The 27,933-nt window shown below is 33.3% G+C and overlaps 1 protein-coding gene and 1 long non-coding RNA gene across 2 annotated transcripts in view; both read right to left on the bottom strand.

Moving 5' to 3' along the window:
• Window positions 1-6: 6 nt before the first annotated feature.
• On the bottom strand, window positions 7-13,666 carry LOC124439574. Its single transcript, XR_006946364.1, has 6 exons — window positions 13,652-13,666; window positions 13,323-13,394; window positions 12,792-12,950; window positions 12,172-12,310; window positions 328-462; window positions 7-126 (listed from the first exon to the last, which is right to left on the bottom strand). It is a non-coding gene; the product is annotated as an uncharacterized LOC124439574 (long non-coding RNA).
• A 4,034-nt stretch (window positions 13,667-17,700) lies between these two features.
• The window catches only part of LOC124439401 (integumentary mucin C.1-like), an 11,395-nt gene continuing 1,162 nt past the window's right edge, over window positions 17,701-27,933 (bottom strand). The window contains exons 2-5 of the mRNA XM_046989625.1: window positions 19,230-19,377; window positions 18,598-18,732; window positions 18,040-18,174; window positions 17,701-17,832 (exon numbers count right to left, since the gene is read on the bottom strand). Coding sequence (XP_046845581.1) covers window positions 17,822-17,832; window positions 18,040-18,174; window positions 18,598-18,732; window positions 19,230-19,377 — 429 coding nt within the window. The 3' untranslated portion in view covers window positions 17,701-17,821. The remainder of the gene's footprint in view (window positions 17,833-18,039; window positions 18,175-18,597; window positions 18,733-19,229; window positions 19,378-27,933) is intronic.

Raw genomic sequence — 27,933 nt, 5'->3', positions numbered from 1 at the left:
TAAACCATTGAACTTTAATGAAAAACGAACGTTAACAATGCCATGACATGGGAGTATATTTGATTACGACTATACTACAAGATTATTAATCGTCGTGCGAACGAAGAATCCTCACTTAAAGACTTCCTAAAAGAAAATGAAAAGGTAAATTAGTTTCATGTCGCTATTTCATTTACATGAAGTGGATTATACGCAATTTGTTATTAGTTTTGATTTATATCTCTCTTGGGGTAGTTTTGTCAAAAGCAGATATGCAAGGTTGCACTGTAAAATGGAGAAACAAGCTTGAAATGCCCGATCACTAAGGAGGAACATATAACACTGTACCTTTGTAAAAGCAGTGCTTGGCATGAAGAATACTTTTATCGTAGCAACATCCTTTTCTTTCACATTGGCTTTAGTTATTCCATACCAACCACAATCTATTCTTTTCGTTTGCTTTGACAACATCGCAGCAATTCACTCTATATATACATATTAGGCAAACTCATATTTAGAATATTAAGCTGCAATATTTATTTCAGGGCATCTTTTAACTATATAGCGAACTTATCGGTCTTGAAATTGGTTCGAAGAAATTATAGTGAGCTATATCACAGGCTGTTAAAAATAACCCCGCCGCTAGGAAAGATTTCTTTAAAATCCCTGCATGATTTGTTCTATTTGTTAGAGTTTTTCTAAAGCAATGTCCTGTATATTTTGAAATCAAAATTCACGTAGTCATGCAAACTATCTGATAATTAATATTTCACAATATGTCATGGGTGATGATTAAAGAAAACGACTAGGCAAAAATTTACGCAAATAGCCGACAAGTCTATATTTATGTAAAGCTGAATTAAAGTTTATATAATAATATATAAAAAAAGAAAAATGATGTGTACTTACTTTGGTAAAACAGTTGAATTTGTTTTTATATTTTCTATCATAACAGCAGCCTTCCATCTGCATTGTCTTTTCTGTGATTCCATAATAACCACAATCTAGACGATGTTCTGGTTTTATTCTAGTGCATTGACGAACTATAATAGAAAAAGATATGTATTAGATGTTGTGTAGAATTACAGGTGGTAGTTATGTACATATGGTGGTATGCATGGTAAACAAACATTGTTGAAGACTCTGTAGAAATACTTGAAATTTGATTTCAAGAGGTTTGAATTTGATGCTGGCCTGAGATAACAAAGAGGTTATTTTATTACCAAGCCCTTAATAACTGAAGCGTGGTTTTACGGAGAAATAACGGACCGAGGTCTTTTGTACAGACCAAGCCATTAGTACGAGGCTTGTACAAAAGACAGAGGTCCGATATTTCAGTAAAGACCAAGAAAGCGATGTTATTAAAAGGAGTTTAACATATTTTTGGGTACTATATTTTACCCTACTGTATTGTAGAATGCCATACTGAAGTGTACCACACTGTGTTGTTGTGTTTTATTGCTAAGAGCAATGGGGAAAATATGAGATGTATCGATAAAGATAAAATATTCATGGTTGAATGTTGTGGTTCTTCGTACCTGAAAAGCAGTTGTATTGCCATCGTTTTCTACTGTCAAAACAACAGCCATATGATTGACATTTTGCCCGGTTTATTCCATAATAACCACAATCTAATCTGTGTATGACGCGTCTGCCTTTATAGAATACCTGTGTGTTCTGCCAAAATTTTAATATAGAAAGTGTCTGCGATAATGTTATGATAAATGACGTAACGATATATAGGCTACTAATGAAGTCCGCTTGTAAGGTATTACGCATGTAGACGGCATTTCGTCGAGAGACTAAAGCGCATGCTTAATGTGCAATATTCACTGTACATTACAAGATAGGGCTAACTCGTGATGGCCAATACGATGTTTCCAAGGAAAACGTTTCATATGCACTAGTCTCTACTTAATGTAACTCTTACGGTCTTAGTCACAAACTTTGTTTAATATGAGAATGATCGTATTGAAGTGGCATTTATCTTGTGATGTGTCATTGTTTCCTGTTTATACAGGTAGGTTTAGTAAGGAGTAATAATAACCTGCATCACGTTTCATCAGTTCATTGTCGGAGAAAATCGCATCATACACTTTACCATTGCGAGGATGAGCTGCTAAAAAAGTATGAATAAAAATACATTTGTCAAATGATCACGATCAAATGAAAAGTTTATTTACTAATTATTTTAAAAACAATTAGTTCAAGATACTGAATATCTTTCAGTCGGTACACGACTGGCAACTTGATTATGAAAAGAATTGAAAATGACTTTATTCTATAGTGTGTCTAAATCACTAAAGATTTTTGTCGCTACCCTTCTAGCTCATGCAAAACCGCACTCTGATATTAAAGTAAAATTCAAAAGTACTTACCAAACACACAGGCCAATCCAAGTAAAACGATTGTGATAAAACAGGTACAGAGGTCTTCATAATTCTTGCTTAATCTTAAAGTTTGACTTGCAGTGAACTAAAACACAACTGAAATGTAACTGTGTCGTCTCAATACCATTTCTTCCTTTTATAGTCTCCTTTTCTTTTTCAAATTAGCATTTGTAACAGTCATCTTGACCGTTACGTATACGTCAAAAGATTAATGGTACTTGTTAAACTACTTAAGGACTCTAAGCGGTCAACATTGTGGAATTGCATTGTTTGAACAATGCTGTGAATCATGATCATTCATTTCAACTCTAATTAACGTTTTGATATAAACAGACCCATACGTGCAGACGTTTAATTTACAGCCATGCATAAACCTGTTAGTAACGCTCAACATTTGAAGTACAGTATACAAAATAGTTAGTTTGGTTTTTATGAAGAAATGCTGTATAATTACATTGTTCATTTCAACTTTTAGGAGATTTAAAACTGTTACAAAGTGTGCAAACTTACATTGGCTAAATATTTGCCTAAATTTGCATATAAACTGCATGTTTTGTCTCAACAAAATTAGCAATTACGGAGGATATGCGTCGATAGCTCCATATTTACACTAAACTCTCGCAATGGTTGGTCCGTTATATAGTATAGGTTGTAAAAGGCTCGTAAGGAAAGCTTGTACGATCCTTTTCATTTCAAGGAATCATTGCCTGAAATTACACGATTTCGTTTGTTGAATTTATTTGGAATTTTTTACCGTTTTCGTTGCTATTCTTTTTTATTCTTTCGTGTAAGATGTCAAGTGTATGATTAGTTTCGAAACGAACTTTTGAATACTTAAATTTTTTAATGAACTCTACTATAAACGTGTGAAACAGCGGATAGACCAATGTACAAAGAATAAGCAACAGATATATTTGGAACGTAAACAAAACTATACCATGCAGCAAGTAAGAATTCGTTATGAATAATTACAGTACAAATGATTCATAAGACAGTATTGGAAAATGCAGCATTATGTTTACGAAATATAAACTTGTCATCTCTAGATAACAAGAATTTAAAACGATGGGGGAAATAGTGTTCAGTTTGCACGTGCATGTCCGTACTCGCATGTATGTATGTGCTCAAGGTCAGTGGTTAAACGTCTTTGTTCCTAATGTGAACTATATGATGCATTTCAGTGCGACATAAAATGTCTGACGTTCAGCTATTACATTTATTGGCCCTACAGGAAACCCAAAGCAGATTGTTTTTAAGTTAATTCAGGTGCTTTTGCGGATATTGGCTTTATGCATTTTGTGATATTTCAGTTTTGTCACTTTTTATAATTTATTGTGCCATCTTAATGAAAAGTAACAGCCAAGTAAAACGATTGTGATGAAAACAGGAACAGAGGTCTTCATAATTCTTGCTAAATTATAAAGTTTGACGCAGTGAACTAAAAACACAACTGAAATGTAACTGTGTCGTCTCAATACCATTTCTTCCTTTTCATAGTCTCCTTTTCTCTCAAATTAGCATTTGTAACAGTCATCTTGACGACTTGAAGACTCTTTGCGGTCAACATTGTAGAACTGCATTGTTTTAACAATGCTGTGAATCATGATCATTCATTTCAACTCTAACTAACGTTTTGATATAAACAGACCCATACGTGCAGACGTTTAATTTACAGCCATGCATAAACTTGTTAGTAACGCTCAACATTTGAAGTGCAGTATACAAAATAGTTAGTTTGGCTTTTATGAAGAGATGCTGTATAATTACATTGTTCGTTTCAACTTTTTTAGGAGATTAAAATTATTACAAAGTGTGCAGATATACATTGGCTAAATATTTGCCTAAATTGCTATAAAACTGCATGTTTTGTCTCAACGTCCCACCAAACCAACCCGAAAGTTCGTAATGAAAGCTACTACGATCCTCTTCATGATTGTAGCAATCTCTGTTTCACTTGCAGTGAACTGAACACACAACTGAAATTTGACTGTGTCGGTTGAATAGCTTTTCTTCCTTTATTATTTTAATTTGACTGTTATTTTAAGTCAAATGATAATTGAGCTAAACAATAAAACTTTTTTATGTGCAACAATGTGCAACGGTATTGTTCGACATTGTGAATTAATGATCTGATACATGTCACTTCTAGTCAACGTTTTACATTTGTAAACCTTCCGATACTGCAAACGTTTTACACCCAGAAGCTCGGTAGCTAGTATAGGTTTAACTTTTTGAACGTTCACGAGAAAATACTTTCAGTTTGGATTTTATGAAAAGGCTGTGATTTATCACGTTCAGCCATTTTCGAAAGACATAAGATGTTCTTCGTTTTAGCGTGTCATTACAATTCATTATGGGATTGATGTTTGAAGTACTTAAGAGTTCAACATTTTGAAGGATTTTGTAATGAAAAGCAACGAGGAATCATTGCCTGAAATTACACGATTTCGTTTGTTGAATTTATTTGGAATTTTTCACAGTTTTGTTGCTATTCTTTTATTCTTTCGTGTAAGATATCAAGTGTATGACTAATTTTGCAACGACCTTTGAATACTTAAATTGTTTAATAAACTCTACTATAAACGTGGAAACAGCGGATAGACCAATGTGCATAAAGAATAAGCAACAGATATATTTGGAACGTAAACAAAACTATACCATGCAGCAAGCAGGAGTTCGATATGACTAATTACATTACAAGTTATTTATAAGACAGTATTGGAAAATGCACCAACATGTTTACGAAAGATAATCTTGTCATCTCTAGATAACGATGGGGGAAATAGTGTTCAGTTTGCACGTGCATGTCCGCACACGCATGTATGTATGCTCAATGTCGGTGTTAAACGTCTTTGTTCTAATATGAACTATATGATGCATTTCAATGCGACATAAAATGTCTCTGACGTTCAGCTATTATTTTTATTGGCCCTACTGAAACCCGTGCAGAGATTTTTAAGTTAATTCAGGTGCTTTTGCAGATATAGGCTTTATGCATTTTGTGATATTTCAGTTTTGTCACTTTTATAATTTATTGTGCCATCTTAATGAAAATTAACAAGCCAAGTAAAACGATTGTGATAAAACAGGAACAGAGGTCTTCATAATTTTGCAATCTTAAAGTTTGACTTGCAGTGAACTAAAACACAACTGAAATCTAACTGTGTAGGGTCAATACTCTTTCTTTTCATAATCTCCTTTTCTCTCAAATTAGCATTTGTAACAGTCATCTTGACCGTTATACATCAAGGGATTAATGGTACTCAAAGACTCTGCGTTCAACATGTGGAACTGCATTGTTTTAACAATGCTGTGAATCAGGATCATTCATTTCAACTCTAATTAACGTTTTGATATAAACAGACCCATACGCAGACGTTTAACTTACAGCCATGCAGAAACTTGTTAGTAACGCTCAACATTTGAAGTGCAGTATAAAAAATAGTTAGTTTGGTTTTTATGAAGAAATGCTGTATAATTACATTGTTCGTTTCTAACTTTTAGGAGATTTAAAATTATTACAAAGTGTGCAAATATACATTAGCTAAATATTTGCCTAAATTTGCTATAAAACTGCATGTTTTGTCTCAACTAAATTAGCAATTACGGAGGATATGCGTCGATAGCTCCATCTTTAAACGAAACTCTTGCAATGGTTGGTCCGTTATATAGTTATAGGTTGTAAAAAGTTCGTATTGAAAGCTAGTACGATACTCTTCATGATTGTAGCTAAATCTCTGTTTCACTTGCAGTGAACTGAACACACAACTGAAATTTGACTGTGTCGGTTGAATAGCTTTTCTTCCTTTATTATTTTAATTTGACTGTTATTTTAAGTCAAATGATAATTGAGCTAAACAATAAAACTTTTTTATGTGCAACAATGTGCAACGGTATTGTTCGACATTGTGAATTCATGATCTGATACATGTCACTTCTAGTCAACGTTTTTACATTTGTAAACCTTCCGATACTTGCAAACGTTTTACACCCAGAAGCTCGGTAGCTAGTATAGGTTTAACTTTTAAACGCGTCAAGAAAATACTTTAGTTTGTTTTGCATGAAAGACTGTGATTTATCACGTTCAGCTATTTTCGAAAGACATAAGATGTTCTTCGATTTTAGCGTGTCATTACATTCATTATGGGATTGATGTTTGAAGTACTTAAGAGTTCAACATTTTGAAGGATTTTGCAATGAAAAGCAACGAGGAATCATTGCCTGAAATTACACGATTTCGTTTGTTGAATTTATTTGGAATTTTCACAGTTTTGGTTGCTATTCTTTTTATTCTTTCGTGTAAGATATCAAGGTATGACTAATTTTGCAACGACCTTTGAATACTTAAACTTTTTAATAAACTCTACTATAAACGGTGTGAAACAGCGGATAGACCAATATGCATAAAGAATAAGCAAAGATATATTTGGAATGTAAACAAACTATACCATGCAGCAAGCAGGAGTTCGATATGACTAATTACATTACAAGTTATTTATAAGACAGTATTGGAAAATGCACCAACATGTTTACGAAAGATAATCTTGTCATCTCTAGATAACGATGGGGGAAATAGTGTTCAGTTTGCGCGTGCATGTCCGCACACGCATGTATGTATGTATGTGCTCAATGTCGGTGTTTAAACGTCTTTGTTCTAATGTTAACTATATGATGCATTTCAATGCGACATAAAATGTCTCTGACGTTCAGCTATTATTTTTATTGGCCCTACTGGAAACCCGTGCAGAGATTTTCTTAAATTAATTCAGGTGCTTTTGCAGATATAGGCTTTATGCATTTTGTGATATTTCAGTTTTGTCACTTTTTATAATTTATTGTGCCACTTTTAATGTAAATTGCCAAGTCAAGTAAAACGATTGTGATAAAAACAGGAACAGAGGTCTTCATAATTCTTGCTAAATTATAAAGTTTGACTTGCAGTGAACTAAAAACACAACTGAAATCTAACTGTGTAGTCTCAATACCATTTCTTCCTTTTCATAGTCTCCTTTTCTCTCAAATTAGCATTTGTAACAGTCATCTTCACCGTTACGTATACGTCAAGAGATTAATGGTACTCGTCAAACTACCTGAGGACTCTTTGCAGTCAACATTATGGAACTGCATTGTTTCAACAATGCTGTGAATCATGATCATTCATTTCAACTCTAATTAACGTTTTGATATAAACAGACCCATACGTGCAGACGTTTAACTTACAGCCATGCAGAAACTTGTTAGTAACGCTCAACATTTGAAGTGCAGTATACAAAATAGTTAGTTTGGGTTTTTTATGAAGAAATGCTGTATAATTACATTGTTCGTTTCAACTTTTTAGGGAGATTTAAAATTATTACAAAGTGTGCAAATATACATTAGCTAAATATTTGCCTAAATTTGCTATAAAACTGCATGTTTTGTCTCAACTAAATTAGCAATTACGGAGGATATGCGTCGATAGCTCCATCTTTAAACGAAACTCTTGCAATGGTTGGTCCGTTATATAGTTATAGGTTGTAAAAAGTTCGTAATGAAAGCTAGTACGATACTCTTCATGATTGTAGCTAAATCTCTGTTTCACTTTCAGTGAACTGAACACACAACTAAAATTATTTATAAGACAGTATTGGAAAATGCACCAAAATGTTTACGAAAGATAATCTTGTCATCTCTACATAACGATGGGGGAAATAGTGTTCAGTTTGCACGTGCATGTCCGCACACGCATGTATGTATGTGCTCAATGTCGGTGTTTAAACGTCTTTGTTCTAATGTTAACTATATGATGCATTTCAATGCGACATAAAATGTCTCTGACGTTCAGCTATTATATTTATTGGCGCTACATGAAACCCGTGCAGAGATTTTTCTAAGTTAATTCTGGTGCTTTTGCGAATATAGGCTTTATGCATTTTGTGATATTTCAGTTTTGTCACTTTTTATAATTTATTGTGCCACTTTTAATGTAAATTGCCAAGCCAAGTAAAACGATTGTGATAAAAACAGGAACAGAGGTCTTCATAATTCTTGCTAAATTATAAAGTTTGACTTGCAGTGAACTAAAAACACAACTGAAATCTAACTGTGTAGTCTCAATACCATTTCTTCCTTTTCATAGTCTCCTTTTCTCTCAAATTAGCATTTGTAACAGTCATCTTCACCGTTACGTATACGTCAAGAGACTAATGGTACTCGTCAAACTACCTGAGGACTCTTTGCAGTCAACATTATGGAACTGCATTGTTTCAACAATGCTGTGAATCATGATCATTCATTTCAACTCTAATTAACGTTTTGATATAAACAGACCCATACGTGCAGACGTTTAATTTACAGCCATGCAGAAACTTTTTAGTAACGCTCAACATTTGAAGTGCAGTATACAAAATAGTTAGTTTGGGTTTTTTATGAAGAGATGCTGTATAATTACATTGTTCGTTTCAACTTTTTAGGGAGATATAAAATTATTACAAAGTGTGCAAATATACATTGGCTAAATATTTGCCTAAATTTGCTATAAAACTGCATGTTTTGTCTCAACTAAATTAGCAATTACGGAGGATATGCGTCGATAGCTCCATATTTAAACTAAACTCTTGCAATGGTTGGTCCGTTATATAGTTATAGGTTGTAAAAAGTTCGTAATGAAAGCTAGTACGATCCTCTTCATGATTGTAGCTAAATCTCTGTTTCACTTGCAGTGAACTGAACACACAACTGAAATTAGACTGTGTCGGTTGAATAGCTTTTCTTCCTTTATTAATTGAATTTGACTGTTATTTTAAGTCAAATGATTATTGGAGCTAAACAATAAAACTTTTTTATGTGCAACAATGTGCAACGGTATTGTTCGACATTGTGAATTCATGATCTGATACATGTCACTTCCAGTCAACGTTTTTACATTTGTAAACCTTCCGATACTTGCAAAAGTTTTACACCCAGAAGCTCGGTAGCTAGTATAGGTTTAACTTTTAAACGCGCTGTCAAGAAAATACTTTTAGTTTGGGTTTTGCATGAAAAGACTGTGATTTATCACGTTCAGCCATTTTCGAAAGACATAAGATGTTCTTCGATTTTAGCGTGTCATTACAATTCAATATGGGATTGATATTTGAAGTACTTGAGAGTTCAACATTTTGAAGGATTTTTGCAATGAAAAAGCAAAGAGGATCATTGCCTGAAATTACACGATTTCGTTTGTTGAATTTATTTGGAATTTTTTACAGTTTTCGTAGCTATTCCTTTTTATTCTTTCGTGTAAGATGTCAAGTGTATGACTAATTTCGCAATGAACTTTTGAATACTTAAAGTTTTGAATAAACTCTACTATAAACGGCGTGAAACAGCGGATAGACCAATGTGCATAAAGAATAAGCAACAGATATATTTGGGACGTAAACAAATCTATACCATGCAGCAAGCAGGAGTTCGATATGACTAATTACACTACAAGTTATTTATAAGACAGTATTGGAAAATGCACCAACATGTTTACAAAACATAAACTTGTCATCTCTAGATAACATGAATTTAAAACGATGGGGGAAATAGTGTTCAGTTTGTAGTGCATGTCCGCACACGGTATGTATGTGCTCAAGATCAGTGGTTAAACGTCTTTGTTCTAATGTGAACTATATGAAGCATTTCAATGCGACATAAAATGTCTCTGACGGTCAACTATTATATTTATTAGCCCTGGGAAACCCGTGCAGAGATTTTTCTAAGTTAATTCTGGTGCTTTTGCGGACATAGGCTTTGTGATATTTATTGCATTTTGTGATATTTCAGTTTTGTCACTTTTTATAATTTATTGTACCATCTTAATGAAAATTACCTCGTTTTGAAATGTTAATTTATGTTTGGTCCTATACCAGTTGAAAGAGGTTTTACAATTGAAGATGTATTTCAATTAGGTGTAGCGATTTGCAGTTTTATATAGCCAAGACTAGGGTTGATTGATTTAATCAAAACAGAACTTCTGAACAAATTTTTTATTAGTTCAGGACCCAATAACCCTAATGACACCCATTATTTATGCCAGAGGAAAATGAATTGGAGGCGTATAAATTTAAACAAGGGCCATGCAAGTCAGAAATGTTTTGATTTAAGTTGACGCAAGTAAAAGTAATTCAAACATGGACGAACGTCAACATATAAACAAATAGATTCAAGAAGAAAAGTCTTACCATTTTTAACGTCACATACAAGTATTGCGTAACCTGAGAAACCTGGCAAAGACTCTCAACGATAAGCTCGTATGTTATGACTTTGCACGAAACAGACTTTTCAACGCGTGAATATATTGGGGATTATATGCCACTTGATGTTTAAATGCAAGTTTTGAAAGATTGTCTGAATTTTGCGGTAGCGTCATGGATGTTGGTGATGTTGGAATGCTCAAGTGTCATATTCAAACGAACAAAGAAGGTTAGTCATGTCATACTCCAATTTTTGGTCTGAAAGTTTTACTTTTGAGTTCAACTAAAATATCCCGTGAAAGCAACTTTGTGTGCAAAAGGTTGGCCTTATAAGCCGTAATGAGCCTGTTATTTACTTCATTACCTGCCCATATACTTTCACAGTCGCCATTTTAAGCATCGCTTTCAAATGAAACTAATACAACATGGCGCTTAATTGGAATGCTGGTGTTTGTGAAAATGAAGAATGCAAGCGATGTATGTTATTTCAAACAAGTCCGCTGTTTGTGAAATAGAAAAAAAATTCTCATGTTTGTGTTTTGTGGATTTGTGGTTTAGTTTCATTTAGTTTGTTTGAAAATTGCGACACCTTTCCAAAAAAGGCAAACATTTCATAAACTAATAGAACTTTAATAAAAAACGAACGTTAACAATGCCATGACATGAGTATATTTGACTACGACTATACTACAAGATTATTAATCGTCGTGCAAACGAAGAATCTTCACTTAAAGACTTCCTAAAAGAAAATGAAAAGGTAAATTAGTTTCATGTCGCCAATTTATTTACATGAAGTAGATTATAGGCCATTTGTTATTAGTTTTGATTTATATCTTTCTTGGGGTAGTTTTGTGAAGAGCAGATAGGCAAGTGTTGACTTGCACTGTAAAATGGAGAAAGAAGCTTGAAATGCCCAATCACTAAAGAGGAACATAAAACACTGTACCTTGTAAAGCAGTTGTAGGCATTAGGAATACTTCTATCGTAGCAACATCTTTACTTTCACATTGGCTTTAGTTATTCCATTCCAACCACAATCTTTCTTTCGTTTGCTTTGACAACATCGCAGGCACTACCTATATATATATTGGTGCAAACTCATATTTAGAATATTGCTGGAATATTTGTTTCAGTGCATCTTTTAACTCTATAGCTACATTGGGAATTAACTTAGGCCATACGCTTACTACAGCATATGAACTTTGATTTTATCAATTATCATAGTTAATGCACGGTAAAGATTGGTTTTGATTACTAGTTGTGACATATAGGTTCGAAATTGGTTCAAGAAATTATAGTGAGCTATATCACAGGCTGTTAAAAAATAATCCCGGCCGCTAGTATAAAGATTTCTTTAAAAATGCCCTGCATGATTTGTTCTATTTGTTAGAGGTTTTTTTAAGCAATGTCCTGTATATTAGAAATCAAAATTCACGTAGTCATGCAAACTATCTGATAATTAATATTTCACAATATGTCATGGGTGATGATTAAAGAAAAACGACTAGGCAAAATTTACGCAAATAGCCGACAAGTCTATATTTATGTAAAGCTGAATTAAAGTTTTATATAATAATATAAAAAAAGAAAATGATGTGTACCTACTATGGTAAAAACAGTTGAATTTGTCATTATATGTTCTGTCATAACAGCATTCTTTCCATCTGCATTGTCTTTCTGTGATTCCTGCATAACCACAATTTAGACGATGTTCTGGTTTTATTTTCTTGCATTGACGAACTATAATAGAAAAATATGTATTAGATGTTGTGTAGAATTACAGGTGTTATGTACACACATGGTGCATGGTAAACAAACATTGTTGAAGACTCTGTAGAAAGACTTGAAATTTGATTTCAAGAGGTTTGATTTGATGCTGCCTGAGATAACAAAGAGGTTACTTTTATTACCAAGCCCTTAATAACTGAGCGCAGTGTTTTACGGAGAAATAACGACCGAGGTCTTTGTACAGACCGAGCATTAGTACGAGGTTTATACAAAAAGACAGAGGTCCGATATTTCTAAGTAAAGACCGAGAAAGCGATATTAAAAGGAGTTTAACATATTCTGGGTACTATATTTTGCCCTACTTTTTGTTGAATGCCGTACTGTAGTGTACCACACTGTGATGTTGTGTTTTATTGCTAAGAGCAATGGGGAATATGAGATGTTTATCGACAAAGATACAATATTCATGGTTGAATGTTGTGGTTCTTCGTACCTTTGAAAAAGCAGTTATATTGCCATCGATTTGTACTGTCAAAGCAACAGCCATTTGATTCACATGTTGCCCGGTTTATACCACTATAACCACAATCTAATCTGTTTATGAACTGTTTTCCCACAAGTATAAGTAATAGCCCCTTTACGGGGCACTTGCCTAAAATATTTCAATATAAAAAGTGTTTGCGATAATGTTAAGATAAATGACGTAACGATATATAGGTACTAATGAAGTCCGCTTGTAAGGTATTACACATGTAGACGGCATTTCGTGGAGAGACAAAAGCGCATTCTTAATGTGTGCAATATTCACTGTACATTACAAGATAGGGCTAACTCGTGATGGCCAATACGATATTTCCAAGGAAAACGTTTCATCTGCATTAGTCTCTCTACTTAATGTAACTCTTACGGTCTTAGTCACAAACTTTGTTTAATATGAGAATGATCGTATTGAAGTGGCATTTATCTTGTGATGTGTCATTGTTTCCTGTTTGTACAGGTAGGTTTAGTAAGGAGTAATAATAACCTGCATCACGTTTCATCAGTTCATTGTCGGAGAGAATCGCATCATACACTTTACCATGGCGAAGATGAGCTGCTAAAAAAGTATGAATAAAAATATATTTGTCAAATGATCACGATCAAATGAAAAGATTATTTACTAATTATTTTAAAACAATTAGTTCAAGATACTGGAATATCTTTTAGTCGCAACACGACTGGCAACTTGATTATGAAAAGAATTGAAAAATGACTTTATTCTATAGTGTGTCTAAATCACTAAAGATTTTGTCGCTACCCTTCTAGCTCAAGCGGTTTCCGCACCTGCAATAAAGTAAAATTCAAAGTACTTACCAAACACACAGGCCAATCCAAGTAAAACGATGTGATAAAACAGGTACAGAGGTCTTCATAATTCTTGCTTAATCTTAAAGTTTGACTTGCAGTGAACTAAAAACACAACTGAAGTGTAACTGTGTCGTCTCAATACCATTTCTTCCCTTTTATATTCTCCTTTTCTTTCAAATTAGCATTTGTAACAGTCATCTTGACCGTTACGTATACGTCAAAAGATTAATGGTACTTGTTAAACTACTTAAAGACTCTTAGCGGTCAACATTGTGGAACTGCATTGTTTGAACAATGAATCATGATCATTCATTTCAACTCTAATTAACGTTTTGATATAAACAGACCCATACGTGCAGACGTTTAATTTACAGCCATGCATAAACTTGTTAGTAACGCTCAACATTTGAAGTACAGTATACAAAATAGGTTTGGGTTTTTATGAAGAAATGCTGTATAATTACATTGTTCGTTTCAACTATTTAGGAGATTTAAAACTGTTACAAAGTGTGCAAACTTACATTGGCTAAATATTTGCCTAAATTTGCTATAAAACTGCATGTTTTGTCTCAACAAAATAGCAATTACGGAGGATATGCGTCGACAGCTCCATATTTAAACTAAACTCTCGCAATGGTTGGTCCGTTATATATTATAGGTTGTAAAGGTTCGTAGGAAAGTTGGTACGATCCTTTTCATTTCAAGGAATCATTGCTTGAAATTACACGATTTCGTTTGTTGAATTTATTTGGAATTTTAAACCGTTTTCGTATTTATTCTTTTTTATTCTTTCGTGTAAGATGTCAAGTGTATGATTAGTTTCGAAACGACCTTTTGAATACTTAAATTTTTTAATAAACTCTACTATAAACGTTGTGAAACAGCAGATAGAACAATGTACATAAAGAATAAGCAACAGATATATTTGGAACGTAAAGAAAACTATACCATGCAGCAAGTAAGAGTTCGTTATGAATAATTACATTACAAATGATTTATAAGACAGTATTGGAAAATGCAGCATTATGTTTACGAAATATAAACTTGTCATCTCTAGATAACATGAATTTAAAACGATGGGGAAATAGTTCAGTTTGCACGTGCATGTCCGTACTCGCATGTATGTATGTGCTCAAGGTCAGTGGTTAAACGTCTTTGTTCTAATGTGAACTATATGATGCATTTCAATGCGACATAAAATGTCTCTGACGTTCAGCTATTATTTTTATTGGCCCAACTGGAAACCCGTGCAGAGATTTTTTTAAGTTAATTCAGGTGCTTTTGCGGATATAGGCTTTATGCATTTTGTGATATTTCAGTTTTGTCACTTTTATAACTGTGCCATCTTAATGAAAATTAACAAGCAAGTAAAACGATTGTGATAAAACAGGAACAGAGGTCTTCATAATTTTGCTAAATTTAAAGTTTGACTTGCAGTGAACTAAAACACAACTGAAATCTAACTGTGTAGGGTCAATACCATTTCTTTCCTTTTCATAGTCTCCTTTTCTCTCAAATTAGCATTTGTAACAGTCATCTTGACCGTTATACATCAAGGGATTAATGGTACTCAAAGACTCTGCGTTCAACATTGTGGAACTGCATTGTTTTAACAATGCTGTGAATCAGGATCATTCATTTCAACTCTAATTAACGTTTTGATATAAACAGACCCATACGTGCAGACGTTTAACTTTACAGCCATGCATAAACTTGTTAGTAACGCTCAACATTTGAAGTGCAGTATACAAAATAGTTAGTTTGGGTTTTTTATGAAGAAATGCTGTATAATTACATTGTTCGTTTCAACTTTTTAAGGAGATTTAAAATTATTACAAAGTGTGCAAATATACATTAGCTAAATATTTGCCTAAATTTGCTATAAAACTGCATGTTTTGTCTCAACTAAATTAGCAATTACGGAGGATATGCGTCGATAGCTCCATCTTTAAACGAAACTCTTGCAATGGTTAGTCCGTTATATAGTTATAGGTTGTAAAAAGTTCGTAATGAAAGCTAGTACGATCCTCTTCATGATTGTAGCTAAATCTCTGTTTCACTTGCAGTGAACTGAACACACAACTGAAATTTGACTGTGTCGGTTGAATAGCTTTTCTTCCTTTATTATTTTAATTTGACTGTTATTTTAATCAAATAATAATTGAGCTAAACAATAAAACTTTTTTATGTGCAACAATGTGCAACGGTATTGTTCGACATTGTGAATTCATGATCTGATACATGTCATTTCTAGTCAACGTTTTTACATTTGTAAACCTTCCGATACTTGCAAAGGTTTTACACCCAGAAGGTCGGTAGCTAGTATAGGTTTAACTTTTAAACGCGCCGTCAAGAAAATACTTTCAGTTTGGGTTTTGCATGAAAAGACTGTGATTTATCACGTTCAGCCATTTTCGAAAGACATAAGATGTTCTTCGTTTTACGTGTCATTACAATTCAATATGGGATTGATGTTTGAAGTACTTGAGAGTTCAACATTTTAAGGATTTTGCAATGAAAAGCAAAGAGGAATCATTGCCTGAAATTACACGATTTCGTTTGTTGAATTTATTTGGAATTTTTACAGTTTTCGTAGCTATTCTTTTATTCTTTCGTGTAAGATGTCAAGTGTATGACTAATTTCGCAACGAACTTTTGAATACTTAAATTTTTAATAAACTCTACTATAAACGGTGTGAAACAGCGGATAGACCAATGCATAAAGAATAAGCAACAGATATATTTGGAAAGTAAACAAAACCATACCATGCAGCAAGTAAGAGTTCGTTATGAATAATTACATTACAAGTTATTTATAAGACAGTATTGGAAAATGCAGCATTATGTTTACGAAATATAAACTTGTCATCTCTAGATAACATGAATTTAAAACGATGGGGGAAATAGTGTTCAGTTTGCGCGTGCCTGTCCGTATTCGCATGTATGTATGTGCTCAAGGTCAGTGGTTAAACGTCTTTGTTCTAATGTGAACTATATGAAGAATTTCAATGCGACATAAAATGTCTCTGACGGTCAACTATTATATTTATTAGCCCTACAGGAAACCCGTGCAGAGATTTTTCTAAGTTAATTCTGGTGCTTTTGCGGACATAGGCTTTGTGATATTGCATTTTGTGATATTTCAGTTTTGTCACTTTTCATAATTTATTGTACCATCTTAATGAAAATTACCTCCTTTTGAAAGTGTTAATTTATGTTTCGTCCTATACCAGTTGAAAGAGAGGTTTTACAATTGAAGATGTATTTCAATTAGGTGTAAAGCGATCTTGCAGTTTTATATAGCCAAGACTAGGATTGATTGATTTAATCAAAAGACAGAACTTGTGAACAAATAATCTATTTTGTCGTTCTGGACCCAAATAACCCTAAAGACACCATATATTTATGCCAGAGAAAACTGAATTGAGGCGTATAAAATCAAACAAGGGCCATGCAAATTATTGCAATTATTGCGCAACCCTTTGAAACCTGGCAAAGACTCCAACGATAAACTCGTATGTTATGACTTTGCACGAAACAGACTTTTCAACGCGTGAATATATTGGGGATTATATACCACTTGTTGTTTAAATGCAAGTTTTGAAAGTTCGTCTGAATTTTTCGGTAGCGTCATTGATGTTGATGATGTTAGAATGCTCAAGTGTCATATTCAAACGACCAAAAAGGTTACTCATGTCATACTCCTATTTTCGGTCTGAAAGTTTTACTTTTGAGTTCCACTAAAATATCCCGTCAAAACAACTTTTTGCGCAAAAGGTTGGCCTTATAAGTCCGTAATGAGCCTGTTATTTATTTCATTACCTGCCCAGATACTTTTACAGTCGCCATTTTAAGCATCGCTTTCAAATTAATGTAATACAACATGGCGCTTTATTGGAATGCTGGTGTTTGAAAATGAAGAAAGCAAGCGATCGTTATATTTCACAAACAAGTCCGCGTTTGTAAAATAGAAAAATTCTCATGTTTTGTTTGTGTTGTGGTTTAGTTTCATTTAGTTTGTTTGTAACTGGGTCACCTTCCAAAATAGGCAAGCATTTCATAAACTAATAGAACTTTAATGAAAAACGAACGTTAACAATGCCATAACAAGGGAGTATATTTGACTACGACTATACTACAAGATTATTAATCGTCGTGCGAACGAAGAATCCTCACTTAAAGACTTCCTAAAAGAAAATGAAAAGGTAAATTAGTTTCATGTCGCTATTTCATTTACATGAAGTAGATTATAGGCAATTTGTTATTAGTTTTGATTTATATCTCTCTTGGGTTAGTTTTGACAAAAGCAGATAGGCAAGTGTTAAGTTGCACTGTAAAATGGAGAAACAAACTTGAAATGCCCGATCACTAAGGAGGAACATAAAACACTGTACCTTTGTAAAAGCAGTGCTTGGCATGAAGAATACTTTTGTCGTAGCAACATCCTTTTCTTTCACATTGGCTTTTAGTTATTCCATACCAACCACAATCTATTCTTTCGTTTGCTTTGACAACATCGCAGGCACTACCTATATATATATTGGTGCAAACTCATATTTAGAATATTAAGCTGCAATATTTAATTCAGGGCATCTTTTAACTATATAGCGAACTTATCGGTCTTGAAATTGGTTCGAAGAAATTATAGTGAGCTATATCACAGGCTGTTAAAAAATAACCCCCGCCGCTAGGAAAGATTTCTTTAAAAATCCCCTGCATGATTTGTTCTATTTGTTAGAGGTTTTTCTAAAGCAATGTCCTGTATATTTGAAATCAAAATTCACGTAGTCATGCAAACTATCTGATAATTAATATTTCACAATATGTCATGGGTGATGATTAAAGAAAAACGACTAGGCAAAATTTACGCAAATAAGACAAGTCTATATTTATGTAAAGCTGAATTAAAGTTTTATATAATAATATAAAAAAAGAAAATGATGTGTACTTACTTTGGTAAAAACAGTTGAATTTGTTTTTATATTTTCTATCAAAACAGCAGCCTTTCCATCTGCATTGTCTTTCTGTGATTCCATGATAACCACAATCTAGACGATGTTCTGGTTTTATTTTAGTGCATTGACGAACTATAATAGAAAAGATATGTATTAGATGTTGTGTAGAATTACAGGTGGTAGTTATGTACATATGGTGGTATGCATGGTAAACAAACATTGTTGAAGACTCTGTAGAAATACTTGAGATTTGATTTCAAGAGGTTTGAATTTGATGCTGGCCTGAGATAACAAAGAGGTTATTTTTATTACCAAGCCCTTAATAATCGAGCGCATGGTTTTACGGAGAAATAATCGGATCGAGGTCTTTTGTACAGACCGAGCCATTAGTACGAGGCTTGTACAAAAAGACAGAGGTCCGATATTTCTAAGTAAAGACCAAGAAAGCGATGTTATTAAAAGGAGTTTAACATATTTTTGGGTACTATATTTTACCCTACTGTATTGTAGAATGCCGTACTGAAGTGTACCACACCTGTTGTTGTGTTTTATTGCTAAGAGCAATGGGGAATATGAGATGTATCGATAAAGATAAAATATTCATGGTTGAATGTTGTGGTTCTTCGTACCTTGAAAAGCAGTTATATTGCCATCGTTTTTACTGTCAAAACAACAGCCATATGATTGACATTGTGCCCGGTTTATTCCATAATAACCACAATCTAATCTGTGTATGACGCGTCTGCCTTTATAGAATACCTGTGTGTTGCACTCTGCCTAAAATTTTTAATATAGAAAGTGTCTGCGATAATGTTATGATAAATGACGTAACGATATATAGCTACTAATGAAGTCCGCTTGTAAGGTATTACACATGAGACGGCATTTCGTCGAGAGACTAAAGGCATGCCATGTGCAATATTCACTGTACATTACAAGATAGGGCTAACTCGTGATGGCTAATACGATGTTTCCAAGGAAAACGTTTCATATGCACTAGTCTCTACTTAATGTAACTCTTACGGTCTTAGTCACAAACTTTGTTTAATATGAGAATGATCGTATTGAAGTGGCATTTATCTTGTGATGTGTCATTGTTTCTGTTTATACATAGGTTTAGTAAGGAGTAATAATAACCTGCATCACGTTTCATCAGTTCATTGTCGGAGAAATCGCATCATACACTTTACCATTGCGAGGATGAGCTGCTAAAAAAGTATGAATAAAAATATATTTGTCAAATGATCGCGATCAAATGAAAAGTTTATTTAGTAATTATTTTAAAAACAATTAGTTCAAGATACTGGAATATCTTTCAGTCGCAACACGACTGGCAACTTGATTATGAAAAGAATTGAAAAATGACTTTATTCTATAGTGTGTCTAAATCACTAAAGATTTTGTCGCTTCCCTTCTAGCTCATGCAAAACCGCACCTGGTATTAAAGTAAAATTCAAAAGTACTTACTAAACACACAGGCCAACCAAGTAAAACGATTGTGATAAAAACAGGTACAGAGGTCTTCATAATTTTGCTTAATCTAAAGTTTGACTTGCAGTGAACTAAAAACACAACTGAAATGTAACTGTGTCGTCTCAATACCATTTCTTCCCTTTTATAGTCTCCTTTTCTTTCAATTAGCATGTAACAGTCATCTTGACCGTTACGTATACGTCAAAAGATTAATGGTACTTGTTAAACTACTTAAAGACTCTTAGCGGTCAACATTGTGGAATTGCATTGTTTGAACAATGCTGTGAATCATGATCATTCATTTCAACTCTAATTAACGTTTTGATATAAACAGACCCATACGTGCAGACGTTTAATTTACAGCCATGCATAAACCTGTTAGTAACGCTCAACATTTGAAGTGCAGTATACAAAATAGTTAGTTTGGGTTTTTTATGAAGAAATGCTGTATAATTACATTGTTCGTTTCAACTTTTTAAGGAGATTTAAAACTGCTACAAAGTGTGCAAACTTACATTGGCTAAATATTTGCCTAAATTTGCTATAAAACTGCATGTTTTGTCTCAACAAAATTAGCAATTACGGAGGATATGCGTCGATAGCTCCATATTTAAACTAAACTCTCGCAATGGTTGGTCCGTTATATAGTATAGGTTGTAAAAGGTTCGTAAGGAAAGCTTGTACGATCCTTTTCATTTCAAGGAATCATTGCCTGAAATTACACGATTTCGTTTGTTGAATTTATTTGGAATTTTTTACCGTTTTCGTATTTATTCTTTTTTATTCTTTCGTGTAAGATGTCAAGTGTATGATTAATTTCGAAACGAACTTTTGAATACTTAAATTTTTTAATAAACTCTACTATAAACGGTGTGAAACAGCGGATAGACCAATATGCATAAAGAATAAGCAACAGATATATTTGGAACGTAAACAAAACTATACCATGCAGCAAGTAAGAATTCGTTATGAATAATTACAGTACAAATGATTCATAAGACAGTATTGGAAAATGCAGCATTATGTTTACGAAACATAATCTTGTCATCTCTAGATAACAAGAATTTAAAACGATGGGGGAAATAGTCTTCAGTTTGCACGTGCCTGTCCGTACTCGCATGTATGTATGTGCTCAAGGTCAGTGTTTAAACGTCTTTGTTCTAATATGAACTATATGAAGCATTTCAATGCGACATAAAATGTCTCTGACGTTCAGCTATTATATTTATTGGCGCTACATGAAACCCGTGCAGAGATTTTTCTAAGTTAATTCTGGTGCTTTTGCGGATATAGGCTTTATGCATTTTGTGATATTTCAGTTTTGTCACTTTTTATAATTTATTGTGCCATCTTAATGAAAATTAACAAGCCAAGTAAAACGATTGTGATAAAAACAGGAACAGAGGTCTTCATAATTCTTGCTAAATCTTAAAGTTTGACTTGCAGTGAACTAAAAACACAACTGAAATCTAACTGTGTAGGGTCAATACCATTTCTTCCTTTTCATAATCTCCTTTTCTCTCAAATTAGCATTTGTAACAGTCATCTTCACCGTTATACATCAAGGGATTAATGGTACTCAAAGACTCTTTGCGTTCAACATTGTGGAACTGCATTGTTTTAACAATGCTGTGAATCAGGATCATTCATTTCAACTCTAATTAACGTTTTGATATAAACAGACCCATACGTGCAGACGTTTAATTTACAGCCATGCATAAACCTGTTAGTAACGCTCAACATTTGAAGTGCAGTATACAAAATAGTTAGTTTGGGTTTTTTATGAAGAAATGCTGTATAATTACATTGTTCGTTTCAACTTTTTAAGGAGATTTAAAACTGCTACAAAGTGTGCAAACTTACATTGGCTAAATATTTGCCTAAATTTGCTATAAAACTGCATGTTTTGTCTCAACTAAATTAGCAATTACGGAGGATATGCGTCGATAGCTCCATGTTTAAACTAAACTCTTGCAATGGTTGGTCCGTTATATAGTTATAGGTTGTAAAAAGTTCGTAATGAAAGCTAGTACGATCCTTTCATGATTGTAGCAATCTTTGTTTCACTTGGTGAACTGAACACACAACTGAAATTTGACTGTGTCGGTTGAATAGCTTTTCTTCCTTTATTAATTGAATTTGACTGTTATTTTAAGTCAAATGATAATTGAGCTAAACAATAAAACTTTTTATGTGCAACAATGTGCAACGGTATTGTTCGACATTGTGAATTCATGATCTGATACATCACTTCTAGTCAACGTTTTACATTTGTAAACCTTTCCGATACTTGCAAAAGTTTTACACCCAGAAGCTCGGTAGCTAGTATAGGTTTAACTTTTAAACGCCGTCAAGAAAATACTTTCAGTTTGGGTTTTGCATGAAAGACTGTGATTTATCACGTTCAGTTACGAAAGACATAAGATGTTCTTCGTTTTTTACGTGTCATTACAATTCAATATGGGATTGATGTTTGAAGTACTTGAGAGTTCAACATTTTGAAGGATTTTGTAATGAAAAAGCAAAGAGGAATCATTGCCTGAAATTACACGATTTCGTTTGTTGAATTTATTTGGAATTTTTTACCGTTTTTGTATTTATTCTTTTTATTCTTTCGTGTAAGATGTCAAGTGTATGACTAATTTCGCAACGAACTTTTGAAAACGGTGTGAAACAGCGGATAGACCAATGTGCATAAAGAATAAGCTACAGATATATTTGGAACGTAAACAAAACTATACCATGCAGCAAGCAGGAGTTCGATATGACTAATTACATTACAAATGATTTATAAGACAGTATTGGAAAATGCAGCATTATGTTTACGAAATATAAACTTGTCATCTCTAGATAACATGAATTTAAAACGATGGGGGAAATAGTCTTCAGTTTGCGCGTGCCTGTCCGTATTCGCATGTATGTATGTGCTCAAGATCAGTGGTTAAACGTCTTTGTTCTAATATGAACTATATGAAGCATTTCAATGCGACATAAAATGTCTCTGACGTTCAGCTATTATATTTATTGGCGCTACATGAAACCCGTGCAGAGATTTTTCTAAGTTAATTCTGGTGCTTTTGCGGATATAGGCTTTATGCATTTTGTGATATTTCAGTTTTGTCACTTTTTATAATTTATTGTGCCATCTTAATGAAAATTAACAAGCCAAGTAAAACGATTGTGATAAAAACAGGAACAGAGGTCTTCATAATTCTTGCTAAATCTTAAAGTTTGACTTGCAGTGAACTAAAAAACACAACTGAAATCTAACTGTGTAGGGTCAATACCATTTCTTCCTTTTCATAATCTCCTTTTCTCTCAAATTAGCATTTGTAACAGTCATCTTCACCGTTATACATCAAGGGATTAATGGTACTCAAAGACTCTTTGCGTTCAACATTGTGGAACTGCATTGTTTTAACAATGCTGTGAATCAGGATCATTCATTTCAACTCTAATTAACGTTTTGATATAAACAGACCCATACGTGCAGACGTTTAACTTACAGCCATGCAGAAACTTGTTAGTAACGCTCAACATTTGAAGTGCAGTATACAAAATAGTTAGTTTGGGTTTTTATGAAGAGGTATAATTACATTGTTCGTTTCAACTTTAGGAGATTTAAAATTATTACAAAGTGTGCAAATATACATTAGCTAAATATTTGCCTAAATTTGCTATAAAACTGCATGTTTTGTCTCAACTAAATTAGCAATTACGAGGATATGCGTCGATAGCTCCATATTTAAACTAAACTCTAGCAATGGTTGGTCCGTTATATAGTTATAGGTTGTAAAAGTTCGTAATGAAAGCTAGTACGATCCTTTCATGATTGTAGCTAAATCTCTGTTTCACTTGCAGTGAACTGAACACACAACTGAAATTTGACTGTGTCAGTTGAATAGCTTTTCTTCCTTTATTAATTTAATTTGACTGTTATTTTAAGTCAAAATGATAATTGAGCCAATAAAATTTTTATGTGCAACAATGTGCAACGGTATTGTTCGACATTGTGAATTCAATGATCTGATACATGTCACTTCTAGTCAACGTTTTACATTTGTAAACCTTCCGATACTTGCAAAAGTTTTACACCCAGAAGCTCGGTAGCTAGTATAGGTTTAACTTTTAAACGCGCCGTCAAGAAAAATACTTTAGTTTGGTTTTGCATGAAAAGACTGTGATTTATCACGTTCAGCTATTTTCGAAAGACATAAGATGTTCTTCGTTTTTACGTGTCATTACAATTCAATATGGGATTGATGTTTTAAAGGCTTGAGAGTTCAACATTTTGAAGGATTTTGCAATGAAAAAGCAAAGAGGAATCATTGCCTGAAATTACACGATTTCGTTTGTTGAATTTATTTGGAATTTTACAGTTTTCGTGTAAGATGTCAAGTGTTTGATTAGTTTCGAAACGAACTTTTGAATACTTAAATTTTTAATAAACTCTACTATAAACGGTGTGAACAGCGGATAGACCAATATGCATAAAGAATAAGCAACAGATATATTTGGAACGTAAACAAAACTATATCATACCATGCAGCAAGTAAGAATTCGTTATGAATAATTACATTACAAATGATTTATAAGACAGTATTGGAAAATGCAGCATTATGTTTACGAAATATAAACTTGTCATCTCTAGATAACATGAATTTAAAACGATGGGGGAAATAGTCTTCAGTTTGCGCGTGCCAATCCGTATTCGCATGTATGTATGTGCTCAAGATCAGTGGTTAAACGTCTTGTTCTAATATGAACTATATGAAGCATTTCAATGCGACATAAAATGTTCTGACGTTCAGCTATTATATTTATTGGCGCTACATGAAACCCTGCAGAGATTTTTCTAAGTTAATTCTGGTGCTTTTCGATATAGGCTTTATGCATTTTGTGATATTTCAGTTTTGTCACTTTTTATAATTTATTGTGCCACTTTTAATGTAAATTGCTGCAAGTAAAACGATTGTGATAAAACAGGAACAGAGGTCTTCATAATTTTGCTAAATTATAAAGTTTGACTTGCAGTGAACTAAAAACACAACTGAAATCTAACTGTGTAGTCTCACTACCATTTCTTTCCTTTTCATAGTCTCCTTTTTCTCAAATTAGCATTTGCAACAATCTTTACCGTTACGTATACGTCAAGAGATTAATGGTATTTCCGTCAAACTACCTGAGGACTCTTTGTCAACATTATGGAACTGCATTATTTCAACAATGTGAATCAGGATCATTCATTTCAACTCTAATTAACGTTTTGATATGAACAGACCCATACGTGCAGACGTTTAACTTACAGCCATGCAGAAACTTGTTAGTAACGCTCAACATTTGAAGTGCAGTATACAAAATAGTTAGTTTGGGTTTTCATGAAGAAATGCTGTATAATTACATTGTTCGTTTCAACTATTTAGGAGATTTAAAATTATTACAAAGTGTGCAAATATACATTAGCTAAATATTTGCCTAAATTTGCTATAAACTGCATGTTTTGTCTCAACTAAATTAGCAATTACGAAGGATATGCGTCGATAGCTCCATATTTAAACTAAACTCTGCAATGGTTGGTCCGTTATATAGTTATAGGTTGTAAAAGTTCGTAATGAAAGCTAGTACGATCCTTTTCATGATTGTAAAGCAATCTCTGTTTCACTTGCAGTGAACTGAACACACAACTGAAATTTGACTGTGTCGGTTGAATAGCGCTTTTCTTCCTTTATTAATTTAATTTGACTGTTATTTTAAGTCAAATGATAATTGGAGCTAAACAATAAAACTTTTTATGTGCAACAATGTGCACGGTATTGTTCGACACAGAATTCATGATCTGATTACGTCACTTCTAGTCAACGTTTTACATTTGTAAACCTTTCCGATACTTGCAAAGTTTTACACCCAGAAGCTCGGTAGCTAGTATAGGCTTAACTTTAAACGCGCCGTCAAGAAAATACTTTTAGTTTGGGTTTTGCATGAAAAGACTGGTGATTTATCACGTTCAGCTATTTTCGAAAGACATAAGATGTTCTTCTGTTTTACGTCATTACAATTCAATATGGATTGATGTTTGAAGTAATTAAGAGTTCAACATTTTGAAGGATTTTTGCAATGAAAAGCAAAGAGGAATCATTGCCTGAAATTACACGATTTCGTTTGCTGAATTTATTTGGAATTTTACAGTTTTCGTAAGATGTCAAGGGTTTGATTAGTTTCGAAACGAACTTTTGAATACTTAAATTTTTAATAAACTCCTACTATAAACGGTGTGAAAGTGATAGACCAATATGCATAAAGAATAAGCAACAGATATATTTGGAACGTAAACAAAACTATACCATACCATGCAGCAAGTAAGAGTTCGTTATGAATAATTACATTACAAATGATTTATAAGACAGTATTGGAAAATGCAGCATTATGTTTACGAAATATAAACTTGTCATCTCTAGATAACATGAATTTAAAACGATGGGGAAATAGTCTTCAGTTTGCGCGTGCTGTCCGTATTCGCATGTATGTATGTGCTCAAGATCAGTGGTTAAACGTCTTTGTTCTAATATGAACTATATGAAGCATTTCAATGCGACATAAAATGTCTCTGACGTTCAGCTATTATATTTATTGGCGCTACATGAAACCTGCAGAGATTTTTCTAAGTTAATTCTGGTGCTTTTGCGGATATAGGCTTTATGCATTTTGTGATATTTCAGTTTTGTCACTTTTATAATTTATTGTGCCACTTTTAATGTAAATTGCCAAGCCAAGTAAAACGATTGTGATAAAACAGGAACAGAGGTCTTCTATAATTTTGCTAAATTATAAAGTTTGACTTGCAGTGAACTAAAACACAACTGAAATCTAACTGTGTAGTCTCAATACCATTTCTTCCTTTTCATAATCTCCTTTTCTCTCAAATTAGCATTTGCAGCAGTAATCTTTACCGTTACGTATATCAAGAGATTAATGGTACTCTGTCAAACTACCTGAGGACTCTTTGCAGTCAACATTATGGAACTGCATTATTTCAACAATGCTGTGAATCGATCATTCATTTCAACTCTAATTAACGTTTTGATATGAACAGACCCATATGCAGACGTTTAACTTACAGCCATGCAGAAACTTGTTAGTAACGCTCAACATTTGAAGTGCAGTATACAAAATAGTTAGTTTGGGTTTTTTATGAAGAAATGCTGTATAATTACATTGTTCGTTTCAACTATTTAGGAGATTTAAAATTATACAAAGTGTGCAAATATACATTAGCTAAATATTTGCCTAAATTTGCTATAAAACTGCATGTTTTGTCTCAACTAAATTAGCAATTACGAAGGATATGCGTCGATAGCTCCATATTTAAACTAAACTCAAAATGGTTTGGTCCGTTATATAGTTATAGCTTGTAAAAAGTTCGTAATGAAAGCTAGTACGATCCTTCATGATTGTAGCTAAATCTCTGTTTCACTTGCAGTGAACTGAACACACAACTGAAATTTGACTGTGTCGGTTGAATAGCTTTTCTTCCTTTATTAATTGAATTTGACTGTTATTTTAAGTCAAATGATAATTGGTGCTAAACAATAAAACTTTTTTATGTGCAACAATGTGCAACGGTATTGTTCGACATTGTGAATTCATGATCTGATACATGTCACTTCTAGTCAACATTTTTACATTTGTAAACCTTCCGATATCTTGCAAAGGTTTTTACACTCCAGAAGCTCGGTAGTGTTAGTATAGGTTTAACTTTAAACGCGCCGTCAAGAAAATAATTTAGTTTGGCTTTGCATGAAAGACTGTGATTTATCACTGTTCAGCTATTTTCGAAAGACATAAGATGTTCTTTTCGTTTTT

Source organism: Xenia sp. Carnegie-2017, unplaced genomic scaffold (genome assembly GCF_021976095.1).
Source record: "Xenia sp. Carnegie-2017 unplaced genomic scaffold, XeniaSp_v1 HiC_scaffold_19, whole genome shotgun sequence".
In the NCBI taxonomy this organism is placed as follows: domain Eukaryota; kingdom Metazoa; phylum Cnidaria; class Anthozoa; order Malacalcyonacea; family Xeniidae; genus Xenia; species Xenia sp. Carnegie-2017.
The sequence above is the reverse complement of the archived record's forward strand: the minus strand, read 5'-3'. Positions and strand labels throughout refer to the sequence as shown.